Here is a 24,971-nt window from a genome sequence, read left to right on the forward strand (position 1 = left end):
AAAAAATGATAAAATTAAGTAGATGGCATTATACTTGTATATATAACGGGTCTTTTTTTTTTTTTAAACAAAGGTAGAGCATTGCCATTTTTCTCTTTAGAAAGGAAATTTCATGTAATGTATCTATTACAATAAATCAAAACAAATCCCAGATTATATTTATTTTATTATTACAAAAGAAACTCGCCATTTTAAATTAGTTTGTCCTCTTCACAGCTCAGAGAAAATGACATTTTATTTCTGAACAGCCTGAATCAGTTAGAACAAGGGCTGCGGCTAGCAAATGTGCCATCTTTATGAGATGCAGAAAGAGTAGTTTAGTCCCTCCCATCTTCAGCTTCTATGTGCTAAAGAGGGACGAAAGCCAGGTATATCTGTGGTGCAGAGGGGGTTCTTTTGTTATGAATATTTTCTTTAAGAGTGGTCATTTTATGTTTTGTTTTCTTTTTCACTTGAAGCACAAGAGTATCTTCATCAATCTGCGGATGATAACATAGTATTTTATAATGTCGAAACAAGAGAATCATATGTCATTTTGAGCAATAGTACCATGGTATGTATCAGCATCTTCGAATCCCTCAGAAACCTTTGCAAACATCCCACTGACTCAGAACCACATTCAAATTCTTAATGGTGATCTGGATACAACCTGTCTTCCCACCATCTCCAGTGTCTTCTAGACGTGTTGAACCATGGCCCTCTCTTCTGCTCTATCCCATAGTACCTTTTCTCTTTGTCCAAGTAATATGGTATAAGTTATGAAAAGGAACCTAGAATCAAGTGAACTGAGATTTAATTCCTATCGCTAACATGAAACTTTGGATAAGTTACCACACTACCCCAGCTTGCTATGCCTCATTTTCTTTTACTATGAAGTGAGGGCAACAATCCTTCTTTAGGCTAATGTAAAGATTAAATCAAGTAACATTGAAAAGTGCTTAGTGATTGCTTAACATAGAATAAATGTTGAATGAATGGTACTTACGGTGCTTGGTTCATGCTGTTCTTTCTTCCTGGATTTTCAAACCTCCCACATCTCTACCTTAGAAGACCCACTAGTCTTTCAAACTGAGAGGATATCCTTGCAGGCTGTGTAACCAGTTATCCTCTCCTTTCAATTCCCTCACTCTCCCTTTAATGCTTTCGCAATGTTGTACTGATTCACTTTTAAACTTTCTAATTTGCGTTGTCACTCATCTGCAAGATTTATTACTATGTGCTTTTGAAATTGCTGTGGTTTTCTTTATTATATCCTCCATAGTGTCTAATAAATCCCCTCATTTGTACTAGGTATAGGATCCACTTTTTTTGCATTTTTAATTGCATTGAAATTGTATGTGAGTATATCAATGATATGATATTCCTTTAGAACAAAAAATTATGATTGGTATTTTTTTCTATATTCTAACCCATTTCTTCATAATTTCAGAAAAGTGTGAATGCTTCAGATTATGGCTTGTCACCTGATCGGCAATTTGCATATCTAGAAAGTGATTACTCAAAGGTATAAACTACTTAATTTTGATATATATACATATAAAGGGATAATTATTCCTCCCATTAACATGCAGGGTAGTGTATAAAAGTAGGACAATTAAACTGAAACTAGGAGAGGAGGCTTCTACAGTAGGTGTCTATATCTATCACTAAACATCTAAGAAATCAATGAACAAATAAAGCATTGCTGACACATACACAATAATTTATATTTGGCATTTCTTTAGTCTCTTTATCTGGTTATCAAGTAACAGAAACCATTGGTTTTTGGGAATTTTTGTTGTTGTTTTTGTTTTGTTTTTGGGAGACTTTTGTTTGTTCATTTGTTTTTCAGAGGTAAGAAAATTTCATTTGGGCATACTGCTATCCATCAGAAAAGGAATACTTATTCTGGTACTTCTAGCAGTCTTTGTTGTCATAACACATTAGTGAATTCTTGTGCAGTTTAATCTCACAAAACTATACTGATGTTCCAAACAGAAGAATCAAGGTGTAGCATAATAACTCATATATCAATATAGGAATATACAGTCAATATACAATAGAAGAGGGCTCAGATTCTGCATGTTTGAAAGCCTAATCCTTTAGTGTTACTGGTATTTAATTTTCTCTTCCTGAATGAATAAGTGGTAGATAGATGATAGTTATCTCACTTCTTCTCTCTATATGTGATAAAAGCATAAAGTAACTTACTTTCAAATTAAACTTCTAGTAGTTTCTTTTGAAACTATTTCCTTGAGGAAAAAATGAAGGAAGAGAGGGAGGAAGGAAGGGAGGGAGGAAAGAAGGACGGAAAAGGAAAAGCAAAAGTTTTTGCTTTGACTACACATTTCAGATTTTCCCTGAGATGAAGTTCCCTGTTAAGCTTTCCTTCCTATTCCAACAAGGAGGTCATTCTGACCACTATCAGGTTGCCAGTCAAGGGCTTATTCTCTAGTAGCCCAGGTCCTTGTGACCCAAATCCTCAGAGATATGCATTTCAACCTAATGGAGCTTGTTGAGAGATTGAAAGTCCTTTAGGAAGCAGAACCCAAAACAATGCTTGCTTAATTGACTAAGCCTGGCATATGCTCAAGTAGATAAATGCCAACTTTGTTCAATAGGAATATTAAGTTAAACTTTTGTATTTACTTTTCAAGTTCCCTGGTTTAAATATATATGCCCAAAGAAAGGAAGACATTTGTAACAGGCTGTCCTGTGAAATTCCTTGTAACCAATTTTAAAGAGTATTATTCTTACCAAGGTGTGATGCGGACACTAGAAGTTATAAACATCATAGAGGCCTTCCTTCAATATAGAGGAACATTCTGAGGACAAAGTGTGTCAATAAATAAGTTTTTTTTATACTATGAAATGACTCTGCATATTCTTTTGATGGATCATCTTGAGGTGTCCCCTGGAACCTGAACAAACCGCACAAAGTATAGAGTAAAAGTAAATGAAACCCTGCTTTGCATTGAAACGAGTCTCCTCCAGAGCCCGGTAAAAATCTATCATTTCGTATTGTTATTTTAAAGAGCTTTAAAACTTTGTCCTCTGTCTTTATCTCTTTTCCTAACAGCTTTGGCGATACTCATACACAGCGACATACTACATCTACGACCTTCGGAATGGGTAAATCAACACTACTATTAAAGTAGCTTATCTCTAAGACTCCAAGCTCTGATCTGAGTTTATGACTACATTATCTTGTTACTGATATTACCTATATATTTTGTAATAAACATCAACCCACAAAACAGGGCAACCCCCAATGATATAGTTACCTGTTTATAGGAATAACATTGTGCATTTTATATACAAAATATCTTGACTTTCCTAATGTCAAAGAAAAAAATATAGATGTGCTACTAATGGAAATAAACACATGTAGTAAAAACTTTTTTTAATGCATGGGAATGGGACTATTTTAAGGAGGTGGCCCCCTGTATTAGAAAGAGGCTGCAGACAGGAGGTATGGCAACAACCGTTGTCTGGATACACATGCCACTCATCAATTTAAAACTGTTCTTAAAATGTAAAAATGTCTATTTGAATCCTTAAGGTATTAAATACCTCTCAGTTATAGATGGAACACAGATTGTCATTTATATATTATTTTCTTTATTTTTATGTACATTCCAACTACACAAAACAGTTAAAATCTAAAAGAAAAAAATGTACAGGATGATTGAAGGTCAGCATTCTAGACACAAGAGTATATGATGGCTTCCAGGAAGAGAGAACACAAAGTGTTTTTAAAAAATAATATTAAATATCTCACTTCAACTGATTAGAGGAGAGATGCCTACCAGGGGATGGTTATAAGGTTGAAAAGGACTTGGGAACTGTAATGACTAGGTAACTATTAGAAAACTCACTCTGGCTAATTGAGGAAACAGGTTAGTTTAGTTACTCCTTGTCGTATAATACCCTCTTTACTGTTATATAAAAAAGTAAGAAAAAATGTATGTCGTGAAGAGGCATTGAAAAGCCTCTTCTGGGCTATTTCCCCTTTTGTCAAGCAAGGAACAAAATAAATGTTTTAAAGTCACCTCCTTGTTTTAAATGTTCAGGGAAGAAATAAGACCTGGTTTTTGCAATGAGGTTCTTTCTCTTTAATCTAATGGGTTTGGAGTCTCCTTTCTGTTTCGCCATCACCACTTAAGGCAAGAAATATTTCCAGAGCTCTATAGCCTGGAAAGCATATGTAGAAAAATGCAAATGAGCTGAAAGAACCAACCCTACTCCTAAGAACCCTTCAGTCTGGCAAGATGGCAATCATAGCCTTGCAGAACAGTTTTATTCAGACTTTAATCATGTTATTTTTTGTCATTTAAAAATTCTTGAGGTTGAAGTTCACCACAGTGAAAAGCACTCAAATGAAAATATTCCCAAATAAAATGATAATTATTAATTTTTTAACAATGGCTTGGGTAAGATTATGTCCTGTTACTATTTAGCTTATTTGTAGTAAATCTAGGCAAGCCACTGGGTTTGTTGGTTCATTTATTGTTATATGTGGATTGTGTGTGTGTGTTGTTTTCTTCACAACCATTTAATTTTTTTTTTTTAGATATTTTTGACCAAGTGAAACATATCATTTTAGTTGAAGATGACAAACTGGTTGAGAGTCAAGTTTTGATCGAATACCACTGATCCAGTGCCTCTGCCTCTGGAGGTTATTAAAACCTCTAACCAAAAAAGGCATTTGTAATTGATACCCAATGACACAGAAAAAGATCACATTTTTCCAATGGAGTGTCACTTGGGTATATCAACCACATGCTAGGGTGGGCCGTATGTCCAGGAGTAGTTGATGAACACAAAATACATTTCATAGTTTTTATTGTTGCTGTTGGGGAATTTTTGTTTTGTTTTTTACTTTTATAATCTTATTTGTTAATTTTTATTTTCATTTTTGTGATTTTTGAAAGAAAGACTATCGAGTTAGGTGGGTAAGGAGGTAGAAAGGATATGGGAGAAAACAATCTCACAATATATTTCATGAAAAATTAAAAAAAAAATGCCTAGCACAGAATAGTGAAGATAGTTGTGATTTAAGCAAGGTGGGAATTCATAGATGACAGCTTTTATTATAGATACCCTTTCTCTATCTTTCGTGGCATTAGTGATTCATAAAAACACAAAATGACAGCTCAGGTGGCATTCCAATCATAAAGAGACATTCAATTGGATTTGCAGCTTGCCATTGTTTATGTCATTGCATTGCTAAATTGTACTCCATAGAGAAAACTTAGGCAGTTTTCTCTAACTTAGGCAGTTATAATATAACATTGTAACTTAGGCAGTGTTACAATGTCAGTCAGATGTAATATGAACATTAACTTGATACATAATTGTTAAGTAGGTAAAGAATGACTTTTGACTCACCACCTTAACTGTATCTTTACATCTCCATTGTATCCTTGACCTCTCATTTGCCTGGTGTTCATGTATTGACCTCTGGCTGCCAGAAGTACCACTGTAGTGTAGCGTTCATCATCTCCTTCCTCCACGAGTATCACTTTTTCCTATCAAATGCTTACCTCATTGTTAGGTATTGTTCTGTATGACATAATAAACTCAGTCAAGACAAAGTGCATTATAGGTCTTCACAGATGTCCAAGTGTGAGGGAAAAGGGAAGGTACAACTGACAGACAAATGTGAGAACCAAGGTACACAGACTGTTAGAAAGGAATGAGTTTTTTTTAAATATCTTCACAATGGTCTCCGGAGTAGATATTGCTTCTCTGACTTGAAGAAACTATTAAGATGGCTTTTCAAGCAGTCAAACTTTCATCATGGGAACTTATGATTCTTTAGTACGTAAACACTGATGTGTTCTCATTGAAAAGCTGTAAGAGCTCCACAATGCAACTCACTTAGCTGAAGCTTGCAGGGACTCTAAACATCAAAGTGAGATTTTTTTGGCCAATAAGATATCTGCAACTTCCCCATGGGTGGAGAACTTTGCAAGCTTAAGGCACACTGCCCAGTATCCGATCTGTTTTTCAGTTTAGCTTGAGATCAGATGTTCCTTTCCTTCTCTGATTTCAAGTCAGATCCCTAGGGAGATTGTCAAATGGTATCTTATTTTCAAAAATTTGAAATTCATATGCATTCACAGAGATGGGGGTTGTGAATGAGAATGTGGAAGAACACATATTAAACTTGAGCACAGTTATAGAAACTCAAAGCTGGAAGGCACGTCAGCGACCATCTTAGCCTGGTGTGTGCAAATTTTACAGTCTCAGGGGTTAAATGACTTGAGCTTTATTTGGGGTCTGCCCAAGAACTAGCCATGCAATTTTTAAGTCATTATCATCTCTCCATGTCTCATGGCGGTTTTCTATAAAACAGGGGACTCTATTAGATTCTCTCTAGATGACCCAGACTGTAGGTGTGTTAGCCATTTACTTCACTGTGAAGCCCTGAAAACAGAGCAGTTAGGTGACTTTTGAACAGCTAGTGAGAGGATGGCAGCCACCATGAATGGCTTTAGTACCTTATTCCCATGTTCTCATTCCTCCTTTGAACTTGTAGAAAGGGAGATATTTCTTACAGATGCCCTTAAATTTAATGGTTTATTTATGCTGTTTATACAAGATTTTTTTTAAATACTGAACACCAAGAATTGTGTTTATATATATATTTATTTTTCTTTCTTTCTAGGGAATTTGTAAGAGGATATGAGCTTCCTCGTCCAATTCAGTATCTATGCTGGTCTCCTGTTGGGAGTAAATTAGTAAGTGTTTAGATTATAGAAGTGTTTAATCATTTAAATAAAAGAGGAGCCATTTTATTTTGGCCTTTGTTAAGTGTCCCTGCCTAAAAGAAAAAAAAAAAAAAGATAGATCATGACTATTTCAGTGGCTAAAAATGGGAAGAGTTTGGATAAATTGAAACCCATTTGAGAATTCCGCAAAACCTCAAGCTCATGGATACACTTCTTTAAATATCTCAGTCAAAAACTTTATCCTTATACTCAGCCAGAATGCGTTGTGCCAGAAAACTCAGGAAAAATATGGTTTTCACAAGTTTCCCAGACTAGCTTCAGACAACATGAAATTTTGTCCAAGCTCTTATTTAAAGACGCTAAATAAAGATTAGATCTGGCTAGCTATTAATATTCAGGGATTTGTTTGACTGCCTGTCAATATGAACAATTATTTATTGGGTAATAAAATAACTGTTTTGCAGTAGAAATATTTCTTATTTGATGCAGATTTTTGTGTTTTTAACCTGTTAAATGATTTTAGTTGTGAATCCTTTTGCATTTGAATTACCAGCCCTTTAAAAGACAGGTGAATAATTAGATATACATTGTTACTATATTTGTTAGAGAATTTTCTTTTATTGACTAATTTTCTACAATTTCAAGGCATATGTCTATCAAAATAATATTTATTTGAAACAAAGACCTGGAGATCCACCTTTTCAAATAACTTACAGTGGAAGAGAAAATAAAATATTTAATGGAATTCCAGACTGGGTTTATGAAGGTAAGCTTTGTTTCTTTTCTACTGCTGCTATATTAAGCTTAAAGTTGAAAGTGTGCTCACATGTTCAGTAAGAATTAGTTGTATGGCATCTTATTTCTATGAGATGCCATCCTTCTGACAACTGTTAACAGGTTATGAATAGACACAACCTTAAAGAATAAAATCTTGTCATCAGGGCAAATGTAATCACTATTCATTGATGTTACTATGAAGTACACAAGACTTATATTCTAAGAAGTATGTGGTCCTTAGTTACTAAGTTAATGTGTTAGCCCATGTTTGTTTTGCTTAAGAAAGAAATCTTCCTCCCCAACAAGCAGGAAAATGTTCTTAGTTTTTAATACTGGCATCCTCTTGAATTTATCCTTATTTTAGGATATGTAGTACATGGACAGTAATTGGACTTTAAGAGGTCTTCTAGTCTCTACTCCTCTTGTCCTTTTTTTAAAAAGATATATATGTATGTATATGCTTACACACACACACACAGATTAGACCTGGTTTAGAAAAACTTCTTAGGAATGAAATCAACCTACACTCGCAATGTCACTTGGCAGTGAAATCATAGGCTGCTTTGTCTACCTAAATTTGTAGCATAGTCTATTTGGGCTGCTTTAGGTTATTTTTTTAAATTGCCCTAAAGGGAAAATTAATTATTACCAATGTGTTTATTATTTATTTAAATGTTGCATTTGTGGCTAATAGCAATTACTAACAAGACTAATTGATGTTTGATATAGAATGAAGTTTAAACTGTTCCTCTTAATTCACAGTATTTTTTTAATAACCAAAGTATGGCATGTTCTATCCACATTAAAAACATGATTTATGTCAATAAATATCTGTTTAGAAGTATTGACAATGATTTTAAGAATAAGCTATAGTTGTAAATAATATGTAAATACTTATTTTTCAGAGGAAATGCTTGCTGCAAAATATGCTCTTTGGTGGTCTCCAAATGGAAAATTTTTGGCATATGCAGAATTTAATGATTCAGATATACCAATTATTGCCTATTCCTATTACGGTGATGGACAGTATCCTAGAACAATAAATATTCCATACCCAAAGGTATGCTAGATACTTTTTGTAGAGGCCTTTATTCCCTTGATGTCAGAATGAGCAATCATTACCATGAATAGAGGTGGGATCAACACATTTGGAAGGCTTCATGTCCTTGTCGTTGTAAAGCAAACACTGTACTGTGCTCTATTGTTTATGTGGACATCTGTTGCTTTGGACATCTGGCTATGCTGGAAGAAGTAGTCTTTGCAAAATCCATTGCAGAATCTTTGAAAAAAACATATGGTCTAGATCATGGAGGAAAAACAAGCTTAACTTAGTTTTAATTATTATATATATATATATATATATATATATATATATATATATATATATATATATTCTCTGTTCCAAATTCAGGATAAAGTTCTGTTTCACATTCCTTCTTGAATTCTCATGTAAACTCAAATCCAAAAAGGAAATTCAAATGTGGAATTTGATGTTCTGGTCAGGTAGCGTCAGGCACATGCTAAGTAAGATCCTTTGTGGAGAGGTTAGTGAAGTTCATGAGTCTCTATATCTTCCTTAAGTCAATTAATGAAAGTAAACATCATGGACACTTTTTATTCAGTTCCAAAGCTGAAGGAGAAGGACCCAAGTGTGCAGCAGAATAGCTAAGAGAAAGGGAAGAGGCACTGAAAACTATTTTAAATCTAGACAAAGGCACAAGAGCAGAAAATCAGGGATGAATTTACTTCTTTCAAAAGAATTGGATATTTTTTTAGAATGTGGCTTCTTTGTACATAGCTTGCCTTTACTTGCCAAACCCTAGTCATGAATGACTCCAGTGGGTCCCTGTATGTGACAGGATGGATGTGGCATTTGCAAAAGTGGCTTTTGAAATAAGCCAAAGACACCCTAGAGAGAGAAGTAGAATTGTAATGTTTATGTTTTAAAAAAGTCATTTAAGAAAATGGAGGAGATAGGAAATGAGTGTTGAGATGGGAGTCCCCTCAAGGACTGTATAGAAAAAAAAATGATAAGTTGGAGATGCTTGGAAGTGAAAAGCCTGATACTTAGAATATATAATTAAAAGAACTGGAATGTTCTGGAGAATCAATGTGAATAAGAAGAGGTGAAGAAGACACTCGGAGCTTAGGAGTGACTGCCACTTCTCTGCAAGTATGTACCTAAGTCCTCATGTTTCCTTATGGAGTAGGGACACCATTGCCTTCAGTACTGGGTGAACAGATTAAAAAATTCCAAAGAACTGAAGAAGTCTCAGGAAAGACAAAATATCCTTTGGATCAGGGATTCTCAACCCGTGGGTCACAATTTGGGGGTCAAGCAACTCTTTCACAGGGGCTGCCTAAGACCGCTGGAAAACAAAGATCTTTATATTATGACTTATAAGCTTGGCAAAAATACAATTATGAAGTAGCAATAAAGATAATTTTATGATTGGGGTCACCACAACATGAGGAACTGTAGTAAAGGGTGGGAGCATTAGGAAAGTTGAGAACCACTGCTTTCGTTGAAAGCATACAACATGGAATTATTGAATACTATGCTTCCAAACTTTGCCGACTCAAATTTTATTTTAACTGCAAGATTCTTTCTGAAGTAAAATAACATCAATCCAGACACTGTCTAGGCATGAGGAGTATAATGTCATGCAAATTTTAGGCATATAGTAGCACAAAAAGCACAAACCAAGAAAAAATGTAAAAGCCCATGAACACTTTATTTGGTAGTGAGATTTCCCCTATCCTTTGGAAAGGGGGCTATGGTGGTGAGTTGTGAGGCAACTGGGGAGATGACAGATCAAGTCATTCAATCCATATTGTTTGGCAAAAGAGGGCAAAAGAAGGTAAGTTCCACTTAGTTCTGCTTTCTATTCTTTCCCAAACAGATCTTCCCACTACTTTCAGAGCACACAGGTATATTGTTCACTATCATCTTAAAAATAACAAAACACAGATGCCTCAAAAGTCAAGACAGAGTACAGGTTGCAGACATGCACTTCATATTCCCCAATAATTTCTCCTATAAATCAAGTCTCTCATTAAACACATGAAATACATTTGACTCCTGTTGGTACAACATTGGTAATTGCCTTGCACGTAAAATAGAAATGAAGTTCCTGTCCTCTGTGCAGTGTATCTTTAACTGTAATATACTTAGCTTTATTCACTTACTAAAGTATGCCTACAGTCCTAAAATGTTTTTAAGATATTGGTGGTAAATAAAATTGTATCATCTTGTAAATTTCCATTTTCTTGGTAGGCTGGAGCTAAGAATCCTGTTGTTCGTGTCTTTATTGTTGATACTACCTATCCTCACCATGTGGGCCCAATAGAAGTACCAGTTCCAGAAATGATAGCCTCAAGGTCAGTGATCTCAGATCCCTCTCTCATTTTGTTTTGTTTTTGGAGTTGCAGACAGGGTTTATCTGTGTATCCCTGGCTGTTCTGGAACTCATTCGGTAGACCAGGCTGACCTCAATCTCACATAGATCTTCCTACCTCTGCCTCCCGGAGTGCTGGGATTAAAGGTGTGCCACCACCACCCAGCTCCATGTCTCATTTAACCAAATTCTAACATGCTGAACTTCTTATATCATAGTTTAGACTTCTTTTCTAGTGAAAGATACTAGATATGCCAGAAGCAGAAAATTAACATGCAAGATGCATGCAAATTAAAAGTCACAAATAAGTTTCTTGAACTAGTTTTTAAAATATCCTCTCACTCATTTTAAAGACTCCTTTAAAGGTGACCATGGTGATGAATTGAAAGCTTTCTGGGGATTTCCTCGGAGGTACAGATGTAAAGTCGGGACCAACATGCAGATTAGAAAGTTTGTATCATGTCTTCAGCATGACGCCTTTAAAATCTGATCTACTTCCCTTGAGCCAAAGTTTCTGGAGCTCTGTGTGTTGTAGGAGTATTATGAATCAGAAAAGACAACTCTTCTCAAACATCATCATTTTCTTACTGTGAGATAGTCCGGTTTGGTTATCTAACTGTAGAATTGTATGTGAAGGAACTATTTATTGACAGACAGGACAATGAAGTGTGTCAGCTAGAAAGACTCTGGGAGCATAGTGCTCTGGCAGAAGAATGAAGTTTACCTCCCACTATCCCCACAGGGCAGCATTATGAGGTCTGGTGCCCTCTTCTTACCTCTTTGGGCATTGGACTCATGTATACAAACCTACACTCAGCTATATAATGCACACACACTTAATTTTAAAAAATCTTTTTATTTATTTATTTTTGTTTGGTTTGTGTAGTTTTTCGAGATAAGGTCTCTCTATGCAGCCCCAACTATCCTGAAACTTGATTGGTAGACCAGGCTGTCCTCCAACTCACAGAGATCTGCTTACCTCTGCCTTCTGAGGGCACACCACCACACCTGGCAAAAAATAATTTCTAAAAAAGAGAGAGAGAGAGAGAGAGAGAGAGAGAGAAAAGAAACTTCTCTGGCATACCTCATAGGCATCTGTGAGACTAATATTGATTATAGCACCCTTCCAGGCCTAAGCCAATCCTCTGTGTCTTTCTGGTTGAATTGGTGAAAGAAAGAAAGAAAGAAAGAAAGAAAGAAAGAAAGAAAGAAAGAAAGAAAGAAAGAAAGAAAGGAAGAAAGAAAGAAAGGAAAAGAAAAGAAAAGAAAAGAAAAGAAAAGAAAAGAAAAGAAAAGAAAAGAAAAGAAAAGAAAAGAAACGGAAGGAAGAAAGGTCTTCGGAGCCTCACCGGCCTAGCACAGAGGGCTTAGGTCTTCTCCAGCTACACCAAGGAGAATCAAACAGAGTCAAACAATTGCTCACAACAACCTGGTTAATGGAAACTTGAATAACTGATTAAAAAAAAAACTATTATTCTCCTTCAATGCCATAAGTAACTGTGGAAACAACACATAAGCCAAAGTGCATCCTAAGCACTCTTAGTCCATATTTACATACCTAAGTCAGTACATTATTATTTCAAATTTATACAGAAACAAAGAACTATGTGGCTAAATATTTTCACTGCAGTAGGATATTATGAGGTCAGAATTTGAGCTCTGAGTCCCTTCTAGCTCTGTGAAAAATTAAAAAGGTCTATAATTCTGGCTGTAAATGTTCATTCACAGACAAGTGTAATCATCACAGCCATTCACTTAAGTATATTAATAATCACTATAGAAGCTATTTACATCAGCACTTGACCATGGTGACAGCTAAAACTTGCCTTCTATCACGAACCCACCAGGAAACAAAGTTGGGTACTGTAAGGAGTAAGGTTTTAATCATTAACCCATTTCTATTAATCTCCACGTGGTCTCCTTTTACCAGACAGCCAGCTGATGTCCTGCTCTCTCCAGACTCTCCATGTTGACTCCTCCTTACTCCTTCCTCTTTCCTCCTAGCCCCTCCTATCATCCTTTCCTATTGGCCAACTGTGCTTTATTCTTTAACCAGTATGACAAACATATATATAGAATGACACAAAGATAGGATAGATGATGGAATATTTTCTTCAAATCTTGCTAAATATTAATGGACTAAATATTGTTAACTGTGATTCTTATTTGATAACTGTTGTATGATATATTTTGCTATGTTAAGGTTACAACCCTTCTTTTTATTTAGACAGAAAAGAGGAGATGATGGGAGATGTCATTCTGTAAATATGTTTCTCATACTGGTTAATGAATAAAGCACTGTTGGCCAATAGGAAAGGAAGATAGGAGGGACTAGGAAACAAGGAGGAAAGAAGAAAGAGTAAGGAGGAGTCAACATGGAGAGGCTGGGGAGATCAGACGCAGGCCCCATTCCCCAGTAAGAAAAAAGCACATGGAAATATTAGATTAACAGAAATGGGTTAATAATTAAGACAGAGCTAGCCTATAAGAAACTAGTACCTGTGCGTTAATTCGGGCTGGCGTGGCAGCCGGACAAGATCAGTGGCGGGAGAAAAACCTACTCCTTACAGGGTACATAATAGAAAATTTAACACTTTTATCCCTCTTAGATATAGCTTTGCCCTTACATCTTAATATTTTTGCCAAAAATAGGGGAAATACTCAAGCACAAAATAATTTGCTTAGATGAGTGAGCTCTTATTTATTCTAGCCAGCAGATCAATTTGAATATTCTTCTCAGAGAAAGATTATCTTCCTTACCTACTAAATATATAATAACAATTGTCTTTTAGAAAAATATAAATGAAGTTATCGTTTAAATGTGGTAATGGGCATCTGTTTGGGTTTGTTGGCAGTGACTATTATTTCAGCTGGCTCACATGGGTGACCGACGAACGGGTATGTTTGCAGTGGCTAAAGAGAGTGCAGAATGTCTCGGTCTTGTCTATATGTGACTTCAGGGAAGATTGGCATGCATGGAATTGTCCAAAGGTAAAGTGTATTAAAGCCACTGGTAATTATTTCTGAAGATGAACATTTTGTACTGTAAAGCAGATTTGATGCATTCAACTGCTGATGGTTATTTAAAACCGTATGCCACATATTCACAGTCTCCCCAGCATTGTTGCTGCATATTGCATAGCAGTAGTTTTCTTAAGCTGCTTTTCCTTTGACTGTGGAAAATGAGGCAACGTGACATTAGGATGATGGACCTCTGGTTTGAGATTGTCAAGTTAAGAAAAGCAAATAAGATAAAACATAAATGAATGGGTCTTTTAGGTAACTTAGCTGTCTCACACAAAAATGGAGAATAAATAAAAATTAGACATGTTCTATCTTGTCAAAAATTGAGACAAATTACAAAAGGGATTCAAATATTATCTATTTTTTAATCAAAGGTGGGCGCTTGATAATAGGACATGAACTGTTAGATTATTTTGCACATTATGCAGCTGTCCAGTTATCTTTGGAGAGTGTCCCCAGCTGTACTAATCCAAAGGTGGAGAGCTTGAAAATAAGATACAAATTTACCATTGAGCTTCAATTGTTGTTATTATTCAAATTCAAACATAATCTGTTGAAATTAATGAGTCAAAAACTCACCAGTCTAAATCATTAAAATATTCCTTGTTTTAAGCACTCATTTTAGAGACTAAAATATTTAAATATTTTTTCTTTAAATAGGAAATATTGATGAATGCATTTTGAGAGGGTTCAAATTAAGAAGAAATGTTTCATTAAGCAAAATGTAGAATAAACTTATTTTATGAAGTTAAAGTCCAGATCAATCAAAGTAAATCATTAAATTCCATCTAGGAATTAGAACATTTTATTTTATAAGGAGAGTATTTTATTCTGTTTGGAAATATATCAGGACTATATTAGGCAATGCTACTTAAGCTAAAAACATGTTTAAGTCATTACCTTATCAGAAAGATTCGTGACTAACCCTAAGAAAATTTGCTAGATGCTGAGTTTATCTCATTTATGTCTTTATAAACAAAGCAAAAGAAAAGTTTTAAGTAGTATCATTGACAAACCAAGGTCTTAATTAAACTAGTTTATTGGATCACATTGATCTAATTGACTGGCTTTGGTTGGATATATATCTTCAACACTTCCTGAATCTAAGCATTATGAACTCTGCTTTAATGTTACTAACTTGGAAACTATAAACATAGACAAATAAAAACTTATTCATTTGGAATCTGAAATCGCAATTTATCAAAATATGAGACAATTTTAACCTAGATTGACAGAAGAGGTTCCTGGAAAATAACCTTTGTGGCTAGAAAAGTAATTGTGTTTACAATATCTTGGCTGAATTAACTCATAATTTTCCAACAGCCACACTCATGACAAAACCAGTAATGTCTGAGGACAATCACTCTATATATTATTCTTGTTGCCAGACATGAAAGAGGTAAAGAAGCTGGTGACAGTTGTTTATAATATAACAATATTAGTGAGATTAAGAAATTTATAGTTTGCTGGGCAGTGATGGTGCATGTCTTTAATCCCAACATTTGGATGGCAGAGGCAAGAGGTCTCTGACTTTGAGGCCAGCCTGGTCTACAGAGGGATTTCCAGGACAGTCAGGGCTACACAAGGAAACCCTGTATCAAAAACATAAAGGAAGGAAAGAAGAAAGGAAGAAAAGAGAGAAGGAGGGAGGGAGGGAGGGAGGGAGGGAGGGAGGGAGGGAGGGAGGGAAAGAAAAAATGTATAGCTTAATGAACAACCATCTTATATATTACTCTTGTCTCTCTAAAATTGAACTAAAATTTAGCTTCATGTAGACACTTTTCTGTCCATCCACTGTGGTTGCTACAGCATCTATACCTATTAATTTAACTCAGAATGTTTGTTGTTTCTCTAGAAAAAAATACTGTCTATTTTTTAGGACTTATAAATATTTATTTGAAATGCTATGCTTCTGCATGTTGCTGAAACCTAAAAATACAAATGTTTAGGTTTCCAGTTACCACAAAAGAAAAGAAAGACTACCACCTCAGCAGTGCTATGGAGTTCCTTCTTCTCTATGTCACACCACATGCTTGATTGTGCTGAGCTTCTGCAGGTGTGCTGTGATTCCAATAACTGCCCCATGGAAGAATTAAGGAGAAAAAAAAATTCTGAAATTAGGTCCGGCACTAATTTTCCCATGTAGACTTCAACAGTGCTGCTCTGAAACAACTTTAATAAGATTTCTTGAACTGGAGGCTGAGCAGTAGGACACGATGGCCAGGTGGCTTAACTGTGTCCAGATTACACTTTTGAAAACCTGCTCCTTTTATGCTTTAATATGATCTTTTTTTTTCTTTTAGACACAGGAGCATATAGAAGAAAGCAGAACAGGATGGGCTGGTGGAGTATGATTTTTATATCTTTTCCTTTGTTCAAATGATACCCAATCTATTCACTGAATTGAGTTTTACACAGTGTACATATTTCACTTTGTTTGTTATGGTTAGGTATCAAATAGAAAAATGCATTTATGATTTATGATTTATGGTTACTTGTGTCCAGAAGCCTGTAACAAAGTTATTCAGTGATGAGGTTTGTTTGGTGTTAAAAGAAAAAAAGTCATGTTTTAAGGACTTGTCTTGTATCCTATATTAATTAAGAGTACAAAACGAGATGGGAAATAAGTGAATGTTGTGTTGCCACATGTCACATTGATTGCATCCACAGCAAGCATTGACATTGGGTGGAGCTGCTCTGCTGAGATTTAGACATGGTCTATAAAAAGGGATACATGAGTATTAATTTCAATCTTTGAAAATATATTTAGAAGTGAAACTACTAAATTTCAAAAGAGGAACTATCCAAAAAAAGCCATAGTGTTAACTTTTGGGAATAGGTTCCCATCCTTTGAAGATACCTGCTTTATTGAATAGTTTTCAATAAATGGTTATTTTTTTATAAATCTTTATTTAATTTAGAAACAATCTTAAATTACATATCAATCCCGGTTCCCTCTCCCTCCCATCCTCCCATTCCCCCACCAGCCCCCCATCACTCCTCCTATCCACTCCCCAGAGTGGAGGTATCATCAGTCTGTTACATCATTTGGGGCAGAGCCTAGGCCCTCCCCTGTGTATCTAGGCTGAAAGAAAATGGCTATTTTTAAAAAGTGGTTTCTTTAGAATTTATCCAAAAGATTTAAAAATGAAAAGGTCACAGGCATTAACTAGAAATATTTTCCTGTAAATATACAAAATAAAAGAAACTAAATTTTAGTTCTTCACATTTTGAAATAAGCTCTGAAATCATAATGCTTAGGCTAGAGTTACAACAAACCATCACCAGCTAATTAAGCAATGTTCCACACATCTCTGGCCTGTTGCTAAATCCTCTCGATTAAAAACAAAACATTAATTTTGTGTTTGGTATCTGAAAGCCTGTACTTTTGACTAATTGCTAACTAGGTTTAAGCATCATCTTTTGCCACTTCGGGAGGATGGCATAATACAGCACTGCCATATGTAAGCTTACTTTCTAGGTAAGATATTTTAAGTGGCTTTGCACTTCACAAAGAGATAAGCAATCTATCAGAAAATCTAAGCGTGATGAAGAAACCAGAGCAGGGCCTTGTTAAAGCTGAGGTCAGTGCAGATGAATGTCTTATCTACAGTCCAGGTGTGATGTGCTACAAGAAGCACTTAACTCAGAATGCATTATGGTCCCTGCTCTGACAACATGATAGCGTAAATGTTTCACAGCCTCTTTACCTCCCCTAGGCTACCTGCTCATCGGAAGCAACTGTCTCCCATGTGCGCAATGGAAGGGAGGAGATAACAGGCTTATCGTAGCAGAAAGATTCTTCCTGTTTGCCTGGTTCTAATATCTTAAAACAAAACAGTCTGCTCTGTAATTTTTTTCAGTACAAGTGAAATTGTAGGCTTTACTCAGAATACATTTTTTTAAAGTCCCGTAAGCAGCTCACTAGGTTTGTGGGGAGTAACTTTTCACTGTGTGACATGAAAATTTCCTGTGACTTGGGTTTCATTTTAGTGACTAAGACAATGCAGAGCCAGTTGCCTCTCACACTACAGAGTATGAGGAATTCTTTGTGAAGAAGGTCTGTGTAATTCTGCCATTATGTAGTTGAGGGCAAAACTTTCTGAAATGAAAGAACAACTTTGTCAAAGGCCTATTCTACTGCAATGCTTGTCCACCAAATTGCAAATTAATTTTCCAATCACTTAATGTAATTTGTCTCTAGATGCAAAATCCTACAAAGTAGATCTTATGATGGATGATACTTATGAATATGTGTGTGTGTGTGTGTGTGTGTGTGTGTGTGTGTGTGTGTACAGTCTCACATTACTCAATTTTCCATTCTGCTACAAATTTATTTAAAGACAAATCAGACATTTACATTTAGCAGAATTTCCTTGAGCAAAGACTTATTCACAGATCAGGCAACCTCCAAGTCCTTTCCTATTTCTCTCCATGTTGCTTGGGGTCCTCTCTCTTACGAGAACTATTGTCCTTGGATCTAGGGCTAATGCTAATCTAGTAGGATCACATCTTCCAATTTTATCATAACTACATCTGTAAAGCTTCTATCCAGGTGGAAATGAATTTGGAGAAACATTATTTACCCACTAGAGATAAATGAGATAACATTGCATTTAAATGGCTCATGATCACAATATAAAAGAAATAATTTTATCAAAAGATATCCAGCATCAGATCACATCCATATTTGATCATTAAATAAGCCCATAGCGAGTCTTCCTACTGTCTCTTTGCTCAGAAACTGATCTTAGAAAAAATATAAAAGGGGACAAATGTTTGTGGCTAGAAGATACTGCTGTGTGCTTTGGTGCTTATTGTTTTCTGATAGATACCCCAATATTAAGTCTCTCTGCCAATGCAATAAATCAGATCAGGCAGAATTAAAATCTAGGTTTTAATTTGAGACAAGCATTCCTGGGTGGTTCCGGTGGAAGAGGAGAAACCATGAGGGAGATCCATGTGGCAGGTCGGACTGCATCACAAATAGCCTGTAGGTGTGGTCCTGAGAATACCAGGGAGAGGAGCCAGGATGGCAGGTTTTCTTGGGGGGTAGGGTCTGGAAATGGAGGAATGGGACTGGGTGGAGCTTCCCAACACTTTCCTCTGGTATAAAATAGCTGAACAACTTTGCTTACTGTTCCGTGGACTTAAACCAGAGAGAGAAACAAGGTTTTAAGGTATTCTTGCATGATTCAGACAAGCTCTGTTCTCATGAGATTTTTCTCAGTAAGGTGTCACCATTTCAACAGAGAACAACCTGTAAAAATAGCCATAAATGTAGGGCAAATAAAAATTTTACAATGGTAGACACATGGCACTATTGATAGAGCAAATCAAAATTTTACAAAGGGAGGCACATGACGCCATGGATGGAAATTTGGTATGAGGCATTTACAGCTCAGTTCTCTGTACTTCTTAGAATAGTGAGTTGCCACTAATTCTGTCCCAAAACACTGAAGTGTTTGGTAGTTCTGGTGCAATTATGTGGTTCCCAGCAGGATATGCTGAATCCCTTTAAACTCAGATTACAAGGTCATTCTGCCTCCTGAGCTAAGAGTCAAGGTCACCCTACTCCCTAACCATGCTTTATGATTTCTCTCAAGTGCATTTGGCCTGCCCGACTACTAAAATCTGTGGCTACTAGACTATGAGATCAGAATCTTACAAATGTCTTCATTAAGTTGTTGACATTGGGAGCTTAGCATCCGACGAATCAAAAAATTAAAAGTACTGAGAGATGTAATGAGAATTATACTTTGCTCAAATGCCTTATTTTAAAGTCTGGTTTGATTAGTATCAACACTTGTTCATTATTCATGTAAGTTGGTTCCAAACTACATCATCTTAGTAGAAGAATTTGTTAAATTAGACATCATGAAGCTGGGGGTTCCAGTGGGAAGATGGGTGCGGTGGCAAACAAGCACCAGTTGGCACACTGAAGTAAGTGTGTGTGAGAGTCACTGGAAACGCTGCCGTCTGAAAACCTGGGATTTCAGATGTGAGTGACAAACAACAGGAGAGGCCAGGCACTAGGATCGTTAGCCATGTAAGGCTTTACAAAAATATCTGTGACTTTATCCTTTGAATATAACCTCTGCTCATTTCTTTCAGTTCTTTGTTTCAACACCAGCTTTCAGCCATGATGCCGCTTCATACTACAAAATATTTAGCGACAAGGATGGTTACAAACATATTCACTACATCAAAGACACTGTGGTACGTTCCTTCCAAGATTTATCTCCTCAGAGATCTTTCACTCGAGGTTGCTCAAGTAATGCTCAGCTTCACACAACATAATGTTTGTCTTTTTATAGGAAAATGCTATTCAAATTACAAGTGGCAAGTGGGAGGCCATATATATATTCAGAGTGACACAGGATTCACTGTAAGTATTTCATGCATCATGATGTACCATTCAGGTTTTAATTGGCACCAAACAATGGGTGTACAGTTAGCTGTCTACTCAGCTAACTGAAGGAGCATTCTGTTGCTCTCCAGCTACATTCAAACGTCAGTGATTTCATTAAGAAAGCACATTCTTTAATAACTAGTCATAACCTTTATGAAAAGTATAAGAATTCTCAAATAGCAATTGGTCCTGAAGGCTAATTTTATTTTTCAAAACTTTAAGGGATGAACAAGCTTCCAAACCCTATAGAAGATAGGCCACGGGTATGGGAGACAATACGTAGAGATTCAGTGTTATCTGGGTTTCATGATATCTGTAACAGTCGGTAGCCATTGGAGAATTACTGCCTGCCAAGATACTGTAAGGTAAGAATAATTGCTCTGAGTTTTTAGATGAGAAAACAGACACTCAGAGCATGTAATTAACTTGGCTAAAGGCCATTTAATTAATGGAAGGTGAGCCTTCAGAGCTAAAGCTTATGAATCCAAGACTGTTGCTGTTAACCTCAGTAGGGAATTCTTTAAGTTCTTCCTTTCTGTCCATCCTACACACTGCCTCATAAAACTGTCTTGGAATAGCCACTCGTGATGCATTTAACTAATCAGTCCCTGCTATCCCTCCCATCAATTCTAATGCTGTGTAAATTAGGAATATTCCCTCAATACTTATAATCTGACTGTCATTAAATGGAATTTGGGGAGCAAAGGAGCAGAATCATTCATCTACCCCCTTACCATATAGAAAGTGTTAGGAACCTATTGCCATGCTATGAAATTATTTGAGGCCAAAGGAGTTTGGTCCTTACACAGAATAGCCTTAAAAGTGAGTATAGTCAGAAAAGCAATGAAATAAAAATGAATGGGAGCTAGATTTCAGGCATGACAGGTTAGGGAAATGGGAAAAAACACTTAAGGCCTGAAGATCCTGCTGAGGTTATAATGGTGGCCAGTGATGACTGAGGCTTGAGCTGGTCTGATGACAATGAATTGTGACTAGAAAGACAAAGATGCACCTCTTTTCTTGTGTGTCCTCAGCATGAGGCCCGACACAGTAGAGGTTCAGTTCATATTTCTTAAGGGAATGAAAGGAAAGGGTAGAGGCTTAGGAAAGATGGGGTAAAATAATTATTATCGTTTGTGAGGGAGAGAAGAGAGGCCAGTGGGAACGTGAGCTGGGCTGCAGTGTTCGAGGTGAAAGCAATACTGTAAACTTTGACAGCCTGGGAAAGCTTCAAGGGACCTTTGGGGGAGGGGAGTGAGCAGTTAATTCACACACTGTTTGAAAGGGTGTGGGAAAGTGATGACTGGAGTCCTGTGACATTAGTACAGACACAAATAACCCAGACAGACATATGAAGGTTTTGAATATGATTTTTTTTTTTTTTTTTTTTTGGCATCGAGGATGCCTGAAATGCTAAGTCCTCCTGAGAATTAAAACAAACCTTGTTTATTCTAAACTTTTCACACTCTATTATGCTCTTCTTGGGGGGGGGGGGAAGACAGCTACTTTGAGATATTCCCATAAACTCACAGAGGAATGGAAGTCATGTCACCAAACTGGAGTTTCCACTTCATAGCTATATTAAGACAGAACGGAGCCTGCAGCTGGGTAGTTAGGTAGCAAGTTTGTTCTCCTGTGGTTTGTTCTGCAGCTTCGTGAACTAACATAGCCCCTAGTATGTTCATACCATCCAGTTCAGATGGGTTTCCTGGCATGGAGTATATAATAAAATCAAAATGTGTTCTCAGTCATAGACAAAATAAATAACATAGTTGAGAAACCATAAATATTCGTAATGGAAAAGGAAACGTATAATATTTGTTTAAATAGCTCATTTTTTCATGGCTCATACTTAATGAATCAGAATAAAATATTTTGATCATAAAGAGTACTCAGCTCAATTTTACCTTTCTCTAATGATCAGTAAGTGACAGTAAATGCCCCAAATTCAATTATGATAATAGTGATGCTTACATATAAGTATTAATTAATAGTTTTATTAAATGAATGGAATTTTTGCCAAAGTTACTTATTAAATATTAGTAACAATACTTTTGTCATTTAATCATCAATACTTAATATTTTCTTAAATTCATTTCAGGTTTTATTCTAGCAATGAATTTGAAGGTTATCCTGGAAGAAGAAACATCTACAGGTAATTTAGGCCAATCCAAAATAGTATTGATAGAGAGAGATGCATAGATACTTGAGTAAAATCAAATCATAACCATGGGTGGATATAGGATGATTTTTGAAGTGTGGAATGTTATAAAATCTGCTTAAAGTTAGCATAAATAATTCAGAAAATGGTATACACAGTATCAATATAAAAGTCACATGCTCCCAAAATGTGAGCTAACTTAAAATGCTTTCTTTTGCAAAGAACAATATAGAAAATTCTAATGATGATATGGATACTAAATATTTTTGTATAATAGTAGATGCTTCGAAAACTTGGATTTAATTCAGAACTTTTATTTACTAATGCACATTTATTCATTGAGCACTTGCTACATTGTCACACTATTTTTACTCTTACTGTGAGATAATCACTCTGGCTCACTTTGCTACAGCCAGCACCATCCCTATATTAGTTATTAAAGTTCAATTCAATTGTTCTGCATATAAAATAGAAACAGTGGTTAACGTTGCTGGTGCTCTAATACAACCCAAATATCTTCTTAACTGATTTGCACCTATAACTGCATTTAATTTTAATAACTTTATGCAATATATAATATTGTGGGAATTGAGATTTGAACATTGGTACACTGTCCTTTGAGCACTTTGTTACATCCCTTCCTTCCATTTCCAAGACCACACAAAAATTCAAGCATGGAATGTGTATGAGGAAAAACAAGCAAACAAAACGCCTCTTATTCACAGTTCTGTTTCACACCTGCATACACACTTAACTTTACATTGTAAATCCCTCTCCTCTAGAACAAACCAAGTCTCTAGATCCCACCTCACACACACACAGCACTGTCATGCTCAAGGCAATCTCAGGGAGCAAGAAGATAAAGACTTGGGAGGTGGCAAAGCCAGAGTGGGCTCTGACACAGCCTGATCCTGTCAGAGCACCATTGAGTATCCCCATAAAGGAATTCTGATTAAGGGTTTGATGAGAGGTCCAAAAGTCTATTGTTTATTGAAATTAATCACTCCATTCCACAACCACAGTGTGGGGACATGGAGGAAAGAAAGATGTAGTTTGACCTGTGTGGGATGGAGGAGGCAATGAACTTAGATGGAGATCCCAAAAGCCCACATGTCCTGATGAAAGGATGAAAGGTTCAGAAGGCAAATAGAATATGGCTTCTTGTTTCCTCATTACTAAAGTCCCTTTCCAGATCCAGAAAAGAATAGAGATCCTTTCTTGGTAATGCTACCAGGTTTCTTTGTGTGTTTATATGTGGAGTAGAAGAAACTAGGTGTGTATGGGGGGAGGGAGGATCTCCAACTGTTTCATAAGCAAGTAATGGCTATGAAAAATGACTACCTCACTCCCATTGCAAGTGTTCTATAGCTCTCCCATTTTGGAAAAACCACAGAGGGCTTCTCCTTCAAAGCTTGTGCCTCTTCAGGCAAAAATGGATCAAAAATCAAGCTACATCAAAACACTGTGATTCCCCTCTACTTTAAATGATATTGGCAACAGAAAAATAGAGTGGGTTTGATGTCAATATGTAAATTAGTCACTTTACATGGAGTAGTACATTTTGATAAATACAATCTCAAAATTTCAGCTTAGCTTTATTTTCATTTCTCTCTAGAATTAGCATTGGAAACTCTCCTCCGAGCAAGAAGTGTGTTACTTGCCATCTAAGGAAAGAAAGGTGCCAATATTACACAGCAAGTTTCAGCTACGACGCCAAGTACTATGCACTCATCTGCTATGGTAGGTGATGGACCTAACATAAGCATCACCATCCCCACAGCCATTGTCATCATCCCTGTCACTCCATCTGATTACTTCGAAGCTTTCCATTTCTTGAGAACCTGTTATATATAAGGATCTTATCAAAGGCCTAAGGCTTGGGGAATGAACAGCATAGAAAGGTATTATTCTCACTTGTTTGTGTTTGATGAAGCTGAGTAACCAGCTAAGTTGTGTACCTCTGTGGGGCAATAGTCAGAGCTCAAGCAAGAGTTGGTTGCCTCTAATCTTGCTTTTAGCCGCCATGTTTTACATCACTGTGATGTTGCACATAGACACCATCTATCTTATAAGTACAGAAGGAGAAATGTTAAAACAGAAGTTTTGTTTTTGTTTTTTCTGATAAAGTGGTTGTTCTGCTTTGGTCTTGTTTGTGGGGAAAGTATCAAAGAACAATGGCCCAGAAACCTGAGGTCTGTGCAATGAAGACAAATATTCTTCCAATTCTAGCATTAAATGAGGATAAAAAAAATAAAGCTTTGAAATTAAATCCTTCCTCTTGAAAATTGGAAGGTATTTTGAGTAATTTTCATTCAAATATTAACAAATGAACCATTGTAGCATAGTACAGAATGCATTTCCTGCTTGTTTAGACCATGGTTACATTTTACAAATAATTTGCTATCTAATTTCATTCACAACATGTTATTTTGAAAAAAATAACAAGAAATGCAAGTTAACAGTACAAACCAAAGGAATCAGTG

General features: G+C 36.1%; 1 protein-coding gene across 1 annotated transcript in view; it reads left to right on the plus strand.

Annotated features, from left to right (window-relative positions):
- The first annotated feature begins 461 nt into the window (after positions 1-461).
- Fap (fibroblast activation protein alpha) overlaps positions 462-24,971 on the plus strand; it is a 50,851-nt gene continuing 26,341 nt past the window's right edge. Inside the window, exons 1-13 of the mRNA XM_051184578.1 lie at positions 462-553; positions 1,430-1,504; positions 3,059-3,111; positions 6,653-6,725; positions 7,362-7,482; positions 8,399-8,553; positions 10,771-10,874; positions 13,747-13,882; positions 16,219-16,263; positions 20,030-20,134; positions 20,233-20,303; positions 22,429-22,482; positions 24,104-24,228. Coding sequence (XP_051040535.1) covers positions 551-553; positions 1,430-1,504; positions 3,059-3,111; positions 6,653-6,725; positions 7,362-7,482; positions 8,399-8,553; positions 10,771-10,874; positions 13,747-13,882; positions 16,219-16,263; positions 20,030-20,134; positions 20,233-20,303; positions 22,429-22,482; positions 24,104-24,228 — 1,120 coding nt within the window. The 5' untranslated portion in view covers positions 462-550. The remainder of the gene's footprint in view (positions 554-1,429; positions 1,505-3,058; positions 3,112-6,652; positions 6,726-7,361; positions 7,483-8,398; positions 8,554-10,770; positions 10,875-13,746; positions 13,883-16,218; positions 16,264-20,029; positions 20,135-20,232; positions 20,304-22,428; positions 22,483-24,103; positions 24,229-24,971) is intronic.

This window comes from Phodopus roborovskii, unplaced genomic scaffold (assembly GCF_943737965.1).
Source record: "Phodopus roborovskii unplaced genomic scaffold, PHOROB, whole genome shotgun sequence".
NCBI classification, from domain to species: Eukaryota; Metazoa; Chordata; class Mammalia; order Rodentia; family Cricetidae; genus Phodopus; species Phodopus roborovskii.